General features: G+C 52.7%; 1 protein-coding gene across 1 annotated transcript; it reads right to left on the bottom strand.

Annotated features, from left to right (window-relative positions):
- Positions 1–557: 557 nt before the first annotated feature.
- LOC130264649 (maestro heat-like repeat-containing protein family member 6) lies at positions 558–6,380 on the bottom strand. The gene is made up of 14 exons (XM_056512997.1): positions 5,818–6,380; positions 5,517–5,581; positions 4,750–5,402; positions 4,358–4,505; positions 3,963–4,150; positions 3,737–3,874; positions 3,357–3,471; positions 3,058–3,195; positions 2,649–2,825; positions 2,365–2,520; positions 2,106–2,207; positions 1,639–1,741; positions 1,309–1,365; positions 558–1,033 (listed from the first exon to the last, which is right to left on the bottom strand). Exons 1-14 carry the CDS (start codon positions 5,927–5,929, stop codon positions 828–830), a joined length of 2,358 nt encoding a protein of 785 aa, XP_056368972.1. The 5' UTR covers positions 5,930–6,380; the 3' UTR covers positions 558–827.
- Between the last annotated feature and the right edge of the window lie 6,249 nt (positions 6,381–12,629).

Here is a 12,629-nt window from a genome sequence, read left to right as displayed (position 1 = left end):
GGCAGGGGCTGCTTTGCAGCCATGCCCAGAGAGACTGGAAGGGTGCCCTCCCTCTGGTCCCACTTGCTTGGCTTTCTGACTGGCTCTGAGGCAGGGGCTGCCATTCCTCACTTGTGGGGACCAGAACCGCACCCAGGATCCCGGCACTGCCTGGCAGCGCTCCGGACACTGGCACGGTCACGCGTCCGAGTCTCGGGCACTGTGCAGCTGCTTCATTTGCTCTTTGGAACACCCAAAGCTCTCTGTGAAGCCCTGATGCTCTCTAGTTCTGCCCTCTTCCTGACCCTGTGCAGGGATGGAGCATTGCTGTGCCTTCAGGAAGCTGTTCTTGAAACCTTGCAGCATTCCAAGCTCCTTTGCCCTCTGTGGATGTTTGCCATGGAATCCCTCCCAGCTGCATTCAGAGCATAGTCAGGTTGGCTCTTCTAAAACCCAGGGGCTTCAGAGTGCTCAGGAAGACCTTGAACTCCACAGTGTTGTGGAACTGCAGCTTCAGCACACAGTGTGTTCCACGGCTCAGGATTTGCTCTTCAGCTCCACAGAGATGCAGGCAAAGTGAAGGAGCCAAACAGTTTATTAATGGAAAGAAAAAATCTGGGAGGGAAAAGGGAATGGGTATGGTCTGAGGGCTAGAGAGATGCAGCTGTCTAACAGGAGGAACAGTGAAAGGAAAACATGGGGATGGACATGGTCTGAGGGCTGGTGAGATGGAGGTGTCAAAAGGGAGAGAGAGGGAAAAAAAGGGGATGGGCAGTGTCTGAAAGCTGGAGGGAGAGAACTATCTTCAAGAAGGGAGAGGGCTGAAGCTATGTGAACTTCCCATGGGCTCAGCTGTGCCCAGCATCAGCTGTGCCTAAAGCTCCAGCGACATTTGGATGTGGTGTCCTCTTCAGTGTCTCCTGGTAGTGTTCTTGAGACATTGGTTTCCTGGATCCAAATAATGACCCTACTTCTTCAGCTCTGTTGGCAAACTGGGGTTGAATTCCAGTGTTACACCAAGACAGGCTGGTGTTGTCTCTTGGGGCATCAAGGCCTGGAACAAAGAGGAAGAGGGCCATGGTAAGAGACTGGACCTGCAGCAAACTGAGGAGGCCATTCTGCCAGGGAAGCCCCACCCAAATCCTGCTACGTCCAGCAGAGAGGAGCTGCCAGTGGGATCACCTGAGAGGTGCAGGCCATGAATCCTGTCTGTGTCCCAAGAAATCTCTCTGAGTTCTGCCCACACCCTTCATCCACACAGGGAGCAGAGTCCTCCGCAGCCGGGGCAGGGCCTGCAGCTCCTCCTGCCAGCCCGCTGCCCTCACTCACCCTCACAGATGAGCTGGAGTTCTTCCTTCTGTCCCATCAGGTACTGCCCGGCCATCCCTGAGAACACAGAGCCTGTCACGGCTCTGCCCAGCGGCACAGCTCCCTGCCAGCGGCGCTGCCAGCCCTGTGGCCACTCGCCCTCGTGGCCGGCAGGGCTCAGCCCGGGCCCTTGCCGCATGCTGCCGCCCAAGGGCTCGGCTGCGGGAGGGCGGCAGCAGCCCCGAGGGCAGCCGGGGCTCAGCGGCGCCGGTCCGGATGGCAGAAGCTGCCGGGGCAGCAGGCGGGGTTGGGGCCGAGCTGCGGCGGGGCGGGGAGGGAGCCCGGGCTCACCCATGAACCTGACGGCCGCCTCTCGCAGGGGCTCCTGTGGGCTCTCCAGGTACGGCAGGGCCTGGCGCAGGTGCTCGGCCGCTCGGCTCCTGTCCTCTGCCAGCTGCGGAGAGCGGCGGGAGGGAAGGCTCGGGGCGGGCTCTGCCCCTTTGGCAGGCGCTGCCCGCGCCCGGCCCCGGCCTCCCCTGCCCGCACAGCGCTGAGGCGCGGCCAGCAGCCGCTGGGCCGGGCTCTGCAGGGGCACAGGGCCGGCTGTGCCCGGGGAGCCGCGGTGCCGCCCCGCCCTGCAGCCCCGCTGGGCCGGGGCTCCGTGGGCAGCCGGCTCGGGGCCGCAGGAGCCTGGAGAAGAGCCCGTGCGGCCGCTGCGTGCAGCACTGGGCAGGGCCACAGCTGCCAAGCGCACACAGTGAGCGCCGCGCTCAGGGGGCTGCTGCAGCCTGAGCCTGGCGCTTCCAGGCCGTCCTTACCAGGCACTCGGCGAAGTTCCAAAGTTCCGCTGTATTCAACACCTGCTGGAGATTTGTCTTCTTCAAGAACCCGACCGCACAATGCAGCGTTTGCCGAGAGGCCTGGAGAGCAGCAGAGATGTGGAGATGGCACCGCAGCCCAGGGCACAGGATTCGTGTCCCTGTGCCAAGGCCTGGAGGAGGCTGCAGCCCTGGGGGTGCCAGAACAGAGCAGCCGAACCCCCTCCCAGAGATCCACCAGCACCACACAAAACCTCACCTTCGCCACCTGCTCGCTCTCATCATGGCAGTGCAAGAACAGTGGGAGTAGGCTCTGGCTCAAAATCTTCATTAACGGCTTTTTCCCCTCATCTACTACCAACTGCATCGTCTTGACAAAGAGGTCAAGGGAGAGCTCCTGCACATGACTGTTGTCCTGGAGGGTAGGAAGGGTTTAAGGTCTTAAGACCAATTACTCCAGGCTCACTTGGGCAAAGGTTCAAAAATCAATAGGGCAGATGTTTCTGGCAGCCAGTGCCCATGGCTGGGGACACAGGGCCTTACGTTGTCAAGGAGCATCAAGAGTGCTTCAGCCAGCTTCAAGGAGGTGGTGCTGGATATCAGGACGTCTTTGTCCTGGAGCACATTCGTGAACACACAGAGGGTCATGCCAACCACCTCGCCATCTGCATCACCCAGCAGATCCAGGAGGCTTTGAGACAGGCTGCATATTCTTCTGGCCTGTGTGGAAGACAAGGCTGTGTTGGGAAACCATGAATGGCTGCAGCGCCAACACTGCCCTGGCACTGCAACCCCACCCTGCTGCTGCAGGGCCCAGTGGCCAAAGGCCTGTCCCGAAGAGCTCAGGGAGGTGAGGCAGGAGAGCTGGGAGCATCTGCCTCAGCTCCTGAAGCCCAGCCAGCCCGAGGGGCTGCTTTCCCCAGCGCAGCTTCAGCCACTACCCCCTTCTCACCATCGAGGGATCCTTGCTGAGCAGCACAAGGCCTCTGAGCGCCAGATGACACCTCTCCCTGCACTCACTCTGCAGGTACCTTGACATGATCTTAAGGATGTTGTCACCATATTGAATCACGTTAAAGCACTCAAAGACCTGAAAGGCACAGGGGAGCCAGCTGGCAGGAGCCCAGAACTGCACAGGGCTGGGCCCAGACAGCAGCACAGGGCACGGGCACCATCCCAGGCAGCTGTGGCTACGAGAGGACAGAGAGCTGGGAGGCAGCTCAGCGAGGCAGTGCAGGTCATCAGGCTCACCTCCACAAGGAATGCCAGGAAGGGCAGGTCCCAGCGTGGCTCCTCCGTGTTTAGAAGCTGGAGCAGGTAGCATGCAATGCGGGAACAGAGGGGGTTCACGATATGTCGCATCTCCCTAGTAGGGGGAAAAAGGCACCAAGGCCCTGAGCTGAGGGGAAGCAACACTCTCCCAGAAGTGACTCACAGAGATCCAGTCTTTCCCCACCATTCCTCAAGGCAATGTTGGCACTTTAGGAGGCTGCCCGTTCTCCCAGCCTTTTCCAGTCTGCTTGGCCGTCCCTTGGTGACAAGGCCCTCTGGCCCACAATCACGGGCCCTGTGTGGGGCACCCAAGGCACGGAGCACAAATGTCGGAGGCAAAGGGCAAATGGGAGTCTCACCTGGCCAGCAGACCCACGGCATAGTGGTGGGTGTCAGCACACAGCAGCGTGTCCCAGCCATGCTTGCGCACCATTGCCATCACCACATTGTCACACCGCAGTCGGAAGAGCAGGGACTTCATGGTCTGCACTGCAAACCTGTGTGCAGAGCAAACCCAGGTCATTCTGTGAGCTCTGGCTCCTGCCCTGGGGGCATAGGAGAGACAGGAGGACTGGGATGGCTGACCTGCTGTGGTTTGTTTGAAGGTTGTGTTCCGCCTGGCATTGTGTCCAAAAGCTGTCTACCTCCTCAGTTCCATGCATGGTGCTGTTGAAAATTTGAACTAACAGAGCCACAAGGAGGTGGGGGGCATAAATGTCCATTGCCTCATGGCACTTGGGCACCTGGATAATCGCCCGGAGTGCCAGAGTTGCCTGCAAAAGGAGCAGCACGAGACAGCGCTCAGTGCCGAGGTGCCCATGGGGCAGGACCTGAGGGGAGAAGCAGGGGGAGCAGCGGGCCTGGTGCCCCCTGAGCCTGTCCCTAGCCCAGGTTTCAGCCTGTGCCTAAGGCACAGAGAGGATGGAGAGCTGCTGGAGAGGTGACCTAGGGGTGAGCAAAGGCCAGTTCCAGAAACTCACAGCCAGGGCAAAAACATCTTTGTTGTCTCCATCCGAGGTGCACATTCTGTGCAGAGGCCAGTCCTCCATCACACAGAGCAGAGTTGGCAGCACCTTCTCCACTGTTGACTTAGATGGGCCTATGGTTCTCCACATCATTACAGCAGCTCTGTGGGATCAGAGCTCTGTGTCAGGGGGGCCTGATTCACAGAACCATGCCCTGAAAGCTGCGACAGAGCCTCGGTGCCCTGATGGGCAGGGAGGGAGCTTGGCAGTGGCAGTAGGCTCAGGAAACAGAGGGGCCTGAAGGTCCTGGACCTCTCTGCCTGTCTGGCAGACCCCATTGGCTGTACAGGGCGACAGGCCCTAAAGGCTGCTGGGCCCGGAGCTCTCAAGGCCCATGGGCCCCGTACCTGTCACACGTTGGGGCACAGCGCAGGAGGGTCAGCACCATGTCAGCAGGGTGTTCTTCAGCCAACCTCACAATGTCAATTTGCAGCCTAACATCCACAATGGCATGGGAAATCAGACTCCTGTGAATGCTTTTCACCATGGCTGGTACCTGGGGGAGGCATGGTGAAGACTTGGAGCGCTGTCCAAGGGAGCAACTCCCCAGCTTCCTCCAAGAAGTGCTTCTCTCCCTGCCACACTGTGCTGGCCTCAAAGACTGAGGGGGCCCAGTGAACATGGCGTGAGTGGACACGCAGTCCTGGGAGGCCTCGAGCACTGGCCCCAGGTTGCTTAAGTGCTGCTGAGAAGAAGCACAAGGGTCTTTGAAGTAATCCACTATGAGTTCCTGTCTCAGAGTGGGAGTGGTGTCAGTATTTGTGATGCCCTGATTCTCTCCAATGTCAGCAATTGTCATGGCCGTGTCCTCAGTCCCTGCCATGTCAGCCTTTCCCCTGTCATCATTCCTTGCAGTGTCAGAGTCTTCTGAGCATTCAGACAAATCTGCGCTGACATCAGGCTCTGCCTGGATCTCGGTCAGCCTGGAGTCAGGCTCAGCTGTGCCTTCTGTTGCTGTGCTGGTGTTTCTACGTCGAATCAGCACAAACTTCCGCAACATCTGCAGGAGAACAAAGGACAAGGAAGAGAGGCAAGTCCCATGGAGTGCTCAGTGCACTTTTCTGGGCTGAGTGGTGACAGCAGGCCCAGCCCAGGTGGGGATGGCTGCAGGTACCTTCAGTGCTCTGCGGAAGCAGCCACGGGCGGTGTCCTGCTCTTGTGTCCGGTCCATGGCTGCACCTGGCAAAGAGCGAGCGCAGCCAGAGCTGAGGGGAGAACACAGCCCAGCCCTGCGCTCCCCAAGCAGGGACAGCCCTGGGATGCCCCACGGATAGAGCACGGCCACTGAGGGGTGTCTGCCCGGCCCCTCTTCCCTCCTGTCCCTGGCCATGTCCTCAGGGGATGGCATGGCATGGCATGGTATGGACCCATGTTTGCAGCAGCAGTCAGCCCTGTGGCCTAGCTCTGCCACTCACCATCCTGCATTGGCTCTTCAGGCTCTTCAGGCTGTTGTGGTGGGGAAACTCCAGCGCCTTTCTTTTTTTTCCTCCTGAACACTTTGAAGAGGTTGAGAAATCTGCCTTCCATGGCAGAGTCTGGCCTAGAGGGCACCTTTTAGAGAGATGCCTCGGGAAAGATGTGAGGCAACAAGTCGTGCAGTTTTGCCTTGAAGACACCCATGACAGAGAAGCCTCAGGAAGGCTGCAGGACTGCAAGTCCTGCACTCTGGTCTTGAGAGCTCCTGCTACAGGGACAGGAGACTCCTTGTAAACAATTCAGGTCAGCAAGTCCCACAGTCTGGCCGCGACTGCTCCTGCAAAAGAGAAGCCTTGGGAAGGCCACGGGCCACCAGGTCCCGCAGTCTTTCCACGAGGTCACCTGCAGGAGTAACACTCAGAAAAGCTCCGGGTCAGACAGGGACGAGTGTGCTGTGTGGGGGCTCCTCACGGCACCGCTCTGTCCCGTCCTGTCCCGTCGCGTGCTCCGAGCACTGTGGCGTGGCCGTGTCACCGCCAGCTCCTGTATCACCACACATCACAAAGGGTCCTTTGACACCCTGTCCTGTTCCACGCCATGGTGACCATGCTGAATCGTGTCACAAAGGGCCCTTGCACGCACTGCCACCGGCCCTGTGGCTGCCCCCAGCCCAGCCAAACTGGCCCAGGTTGGAAGGAATCCCTCACCCCAAGTGTCTCAGACAGCCCAACAGGAATGTTAGTAATGGCTCAAACCATCAGCAAACGCTGCCCTGCTCTGCGGGCTCAGGGCAGCAGAAGGAGCCCCCAGGGCTCCGACGCAGCCGCAGCGGGAAGGGCACAGGGCCTTGCACAGGAGCTGGCTCGGCCTCCCTGGGACACGTCCCGGCTGGTGGCCGTCCTAAACCCGTGGCTGTGACACAGACAAGGAATGTGTGGGCCAGGGCACAAATGCTGCTCTCCTGGTTTGAAGGACAGGTGTCTGCCAATCAAAGCAGAAGCTTCTCTTTGAAATGGAGAATGTAAACCCCCTACCTCCAAATTATTATAATTTTGAAATTAAGGGCCTCTTAGGCAAAGGTATGGGAATTAGGAATAACAATTCTTTACTAGGAAAATTAAAATAGAAATACAGTATTACAAAGAACAATCCCAGAAACACTGACAGAGTCAAAATACACCCTGACACCCTGTCAGTCAGGGTGTTGGTAGCAGTCCCATTAAATGGTTGCTACAGTCCTTCTGCAGTGGCAGATGTGGTTCAGTTGAAGCTGTGCACCTGTGGGGGGATGTGGAAAGATCCAGTTTTCCTCTGGAATCCAGTGGAAAGAAGGTAGCTTTCTGTCCAAAATCTCAGTTTTTTATCTAGGTAGGAAAGGCTTGGCTCCTTCCCCTGGATGGAGCATCTCCCAGTGGGATGATGTAATTTTATCAGTCATACAGTGGGACTTAATGGGCCAGAAGCAGATGATATCTTCCTGGAGGGAGGATGGGTTGTGGAAAAGATAAAGATGATTGTCCCACCTAGTCTTAAAGATGGCCCATTAGCAGATGGTATGTGCCACGGAGATAAGGGTCACTACCCCACCTGGCTTCAACAGATTGTGACAGAATACACATTTCTGACCACATCTTATATTGCAACCCAAGACAGCTGCTCTGACCCCTGGGACCCAGTGAGCACTGAAATCAGCAGGTGTGGCAGAGTCCCTGCCCAAGCAGACCTGCCACTCCCCAAGCCCTGACAGTGCTGGTGCCTGGGCTCCTGCCCCAGAGACCTGTGCTCTGGGGGGGCTTCTGTGCCAGAGGGAGCCAAAGCATTGGGGGCTGTGCTCCTTCCTACAGGGGCTGTTGGCAGGAGCATCTGGAGCAACTCCTGGCAACTCTTGGCATCTGTCAGTTGATGTTGCTCCTTTCTGGAATGATTTTTTTTTCATGGAGGGGATTGGCAGTAGCCCAAAAAGACCATCAGCAACTGAGTTTCCCAGGACAACTAGATTGTACACAGATACTGTCATGCTTGCTTGTGCTTTTCTGACACTCTTGAGTTCTGGAAATAAAAACTCTGCCCAGCCTGACATTCTCTGCTCCAGGTGGTGAGTGTCTGGCTGTGGCAGCTCATGTCCAAACCCAGCTGGATGCCTGCTGAGCATGGCACTGGATGGCCACAAACAGGGAATTTCCCCAGTGAACATCAAGGCAGGGGTGGGGAAGCGCAGAGGATAGGGATAACTCTGGGAGGAGAAACTGTTCTGTGTCCCTGATTATGATGCCAGCACCCTTAAGGAGCAGCCAGGACAAGTGCTGGAAGCAGACAGGTGCAGTTTTGGGCACCACAATATAAAAATATATTAAGCCAGTAGAGAGAATGCAAAGGAGGGCTGCAAGGATGGGGTGGGGTAGGGAGGGGAAGCCCTGAGTGCAGCTGAGGTCACTTACTCTTTTCAGCCTGGAGAAGAGGAGACTAAAGGGAGTCATTGTGGTCTTCAACATCCTCCTGAGGGGAATCAGAGGGGCCGGTGCAGATCTCTTCACAGTTTTGGTCAATGACAGGACTTGAGAAAAGGGCAAGGAGCTGGGTTGGGGCAGGTTTTGTTTCAATATCAGGAAAAGGTTTTTCACCCAGAGCATGGTAAAGCTCCCCATGGTAAGGTTCCCCAGGGAAATGGGCACAGCACCAAGCCCATCTGAATTTGAGAAGTGTTGAACAACATTGAGCAGTTCCATGAGGTTTTAGACACTACATAAACAGTCAAGGGTTGTGAACTCCAGGTTTACATCAAAATATACCCCGAGTTTTACTTTAGAAGGTGTTTTAAGAAACTCGTTTTATGTCCTATGACACCTCAATTCCTTGTAGATTCTATGGAGCGTGTAATCCTTTTGTTTACATTGCTTATTAGTACTATAAAAAAGAATATTGGTGCTGGGCAACTCAGAGACACCCAGCGTGTGTTAAGGGTAGAATACAGGGAATAAAGATAAGGAATACAGAAGAACTCCTAATACATACTGATAAGTTTGGACATTTTGATAGCATTAAGAATGAATGACACAAGAAGTAAAGATGGTAATTGAAAAGAGTCCACTAGAATGTATTTTTGCAAGATTTAGAAAGGTGGTATCCTAGGAAATAATTTCTTTGAAGAAAGATAATCTGATTCAATACTGTAAACAAAGATTGCCTTTATATAACTTAGAAAGTGGTGAAAAATGACCCCCTAATGGCACTTAAAATTTTCAAACACTGCTACAGTTGATCATATTTTTAAGAAAAGATGAAAAATGGGATCAAGTGATACATGCAGACTGAAGAATAAACCTCAGTGGCAGAAAACACGTGGCTTTGATTTGGCCTCACAGGATGCTTTGGTCCTAACTTTGGAAATAGATTACAGGTGGAAAATAAAGAGATGTTGTTCAGCATGTGGTATAGGGCAGAGATGCTTGAAAATGGCAAAAAAGCACAAGGAAGACACTGTTCTAGATGTCTAAGACCTACAGCTGAGTTACCCCAGGTCAGCTCTACACTCTTGCTCAATTAAATCTGAATGGTAGTGAGAATGAGATGAATAATCCTGGTGGGGGGGGCAAGTTCAAGGAACCCAGTGAAATATGTACAAGGAATAAAAGCAAGAAAGCTTTGCCTTTAGTCACCCCCTTAAGGCAAGTAGTTGGTCCCACAGGAGAAGCTGTATGGGTGAAGATCCCTTTTACTTATAGTGACCTGAGCAGCTGGTGGGGAAAAGTTAAAAACTAGAGAGAAATCCCTAGCAAAGTAGCAAAAATATCTTAATTCTAAGACAGTCAAGAATCAAGACCCAGACTGAGATGATACTGATTTCATGTTGGCAGAGCTAACAAAACCAGAAAAAGAGTTGGTGATAAAGATGGCCAGAACACCTGTGCAGGGACAAATTGCTCGTGGAGCCTTACAAGGTGCAGTGGACAAGTTGTTTCCTGTTGTGAACCCTTTGTGGGACCCAAACGATGCAGGCAGCTGTGCAGTGTTAGCTAGATTCCAGGAACTAGTCCAATTTGAATTTAAAAGGCATTCCAAAAGCAAAAAATTGGTCAGTAATATAGAATGTTAAACAGGGACAGCATGAGTCACCCACTGGCTTTGTAGACAGGCTGTGAGCAGCAATGCGTGAATACACTGGCCTAGATCCCTCATCAGATAAGGGAAAGCAGCAGGTAGTTTCCCTGATATTATTCTAGCAATCTAGCCCAGGTATCAGGCAGAAACTTCAGAAGCTGAAAGAGCCTTTAGATAGAGACTTAAAGGCATTAATGAAAAAAGCATAGCAGGTGTACAATAATAAAGATAAATATAAAAATAAAGATAATAAAGATAAATGCGGCCCTGGCTGGGCAGGGGCGGGCGGGCTCTGACTCAGGGCTCGGGGGCTGCTGGGCCCTGTTTTCAACCAGGGGCCGCCATAGCCAGGGGAAGGAGAGGCTGTTGCTAAGATCCTACCCCTGGGCATGGCCACAGAGCCTGTGGCTCAGCAGAACCCTGCCCTGGCAAGCCTGGAGTGGCTCCAGGGAACCAGGGAACTGGGCCCGCACCACCGCCCACACGGCCTGGGGAGAGAACAGAATAGGGCTGGGGGAGAGAACAGAACAGGGCTGGGGGAGAGAACAGAACAGGGCCTGGGGCAGAGAAAAGAACAGGGCCTGGGGGGAGAGAACAGAACGGGGCCTGGGGTAGAGAAAAGAACAGGGCTGGGGGAGAGAACAGAACAGGGCCTGGAGGAGAGAACAGAACAGGGCCTGGGGCAGAGAAAAGAACAGGGCTGGGGGAGAGAACAGAACAGGGCTGGGGGAGAGAAAAGAACAGGGCCTGGGGCAGAGAAAAGAACAGGGCTGGGGGAGAGAACAGAACAGGGCCTGGGGCAGAGACAGCCGGGCCCGGTTCTGGCAAGGCCCCCCCCACGCCCTTTAGATAGGGTGGAGGGAAGACCCTTAGCCGCGGCTGGAACTGAATGCAGCAAACACCAGAAAACAGCCATAAAGCCTGAAAACTCATCATCGTTATTTGGCTGAGCCCTTACAATCTTTGCCAGCCCCAGCACGGCCTTAAAAATCCCTGTATCATAAAACAACTCCTGGCCTCGGCCTGGAAGAGATCACAGAACCATCCGCTGCCTAAGCAAGGTATTAACTCTTTCACTGCCCAAAAAGAGACTTGTTCTTTGTTCTCTCTCCTGAGTGAAAGAAAAGGACCAAGATTGTGATACACACAGAAACAGCATGAAAACACCAAGGTCAGACAGAAGGAAGAATCAAGTCCCAGATGAAGGAAGAAGGAGAGTAGTGGACTGAAATTTCTCCTTCTTTAAGCTATGAAGAAGAGACTCTCATTTCCCTATAATACATAAAAATATTATAAAGTAAATATAGCTTTCCTAACTGTAAATATGAGGAATGACATTGATGTTAGATTAAGCAGATGTTGAAATAGCTGTGATCGCTTAAGCTTGAATAGTAAGAAGATGAAGACCTCTGCTGCTCCCCAGGGAAGAAGAAAAAGAAAAAAACCTCTGTTTTTTTAAAAATAAAGAAAGCTTTTGTTTACATTATTATAATCCTTAAATTGTACCCCATAGTTGATATGGTCCTCAATAATAGTTCTAGGAAAACCATTAGTTAAAGAAAAGATTTTTACATAGTGATCAAAATTTCATTCTGCGAGGCGCCTAATCACTGTAACATCAAGGCCACGAGAAAACTGTTTCTTTTGGAGAAATCTCCATAGACTGAAGAGGGAAGTCTCCTCTCCCAATGAATTGGTAAAAGACTATTTTAGAGATGGTAAATTGAGTTGTTTTCTAAACATTTTCAGTGTGAAAGAAAGGAAGTGTTTAGGGGAAGAAAGAGTAGTTTAAAGTTTTATTCTGAGGCTTGGTTTTTTTTCTTATAGTTTTTAGTTATAAAGTTTCTCTTTGTGCCATATAAAGTTCAGCCTGTTTTGCCTTCCTCCTAATCTTATCTCACAAAAAAATTTCAAATTAGTGAACCAAAACAACTACAGCCTGGATGACCAAACCTGTTTGGGATCATGGACTAAAATTGAAATTTACTCATAAACCAGTGTCTTTTTCACTCATTATACTGTCACTGGCCTTCGATGTTAACACCTACGTAACACTAATAAGAAACACAGGTAATTATAGAGGACTCAGGGATTGCTGGCTTAGTAGAGAGGTGCAACAATGGAACCTTGACTTAACAGGCGTACCATCAAGGAACTGGTCAGATTTGAACCCCTATAGCTTACACAACACTAGTGTTCAATGTAGACAGGCAGGATCTTCTTTGAGAAAGCCCCTTTTCCAATTACTACCTATCAACAAGTCAGTCACATGCATGGGGAAGAACAACTCTGGAGCAAATCTCGGCAACTTTTCCAGTAACACAGATGGGTGGATCAATGTCTCTCAGCCAATGTGGAAAAACTGTCTTTGATAGACTGTCGCTACCCGCGATGTATTTCGCAGAAATAACGACACGGACTCCTCTAGCTAGGTGGCTAAAGAAGCGGTTTATTGAACTGCGGACCACATTCTTATAGTGTGTTCCGCAAACTACAAACAGAACAGCAGTTTATTGGATAATCGAAGAAAACAAAACTTTCTCACAAACCGTGAGAACTGTTTATCATCGAAGCACAGGTGTTAGTATTGTTATTAATTCCTTTTTATTTTTCCCCAGCGTTATCACCCTGGGAAAGGCTCAGGCTGGAACTGAGAAACTGTCTCAGCCTGGGAAAACCTCCTCTGCATGAGAGAGAAACTGTCTCAGCCTGG

Source organism: Oenanthe melanoleuca, chromosome Z (genome assembly GCF_029582105.1).
Source record: "Oenanthe melanoleuca isolate GR-GAL-2019-014 chromosome Z, OMel1.0, whole genome shotgun sequence".
NCBI classification, from domain to species: Eukaryota; Metazoa; Chordata; class Aves; order Passeriformes; family Muscicapidae; genus Oenanthe; species Oenanthe melanoleuca.
The sequence above is the reverse complement of the archived record's forward strand: the minus strand, read 5'-3'. Positions and strand labels throughout refer to the sequence as shown.

Coding starts and splice junctions, on each gene's coding strand:
- LOC130264649 (XM_056512997.1), bottom strand. CDS start 5,929: ATGGAAGGCAGATTTCTCAACCTCTTCAAAGTGTTCAGGAGGAAAAAA. Junction 3,472..3,736: donor GCCGTGGGTCTGCTGGCCAG/GTGAGACTCCCA, acceptor TCCCCCTACTAG/GGAGATGCGACATATCGTGA. Junction 1,742..2,105: donor GGAACTTCGCCGAGTGCCTG/GTAAGGACGGCC, acceptor CGCTCTCCGCAG/CTGGCAGAGGACAGGAGCCG.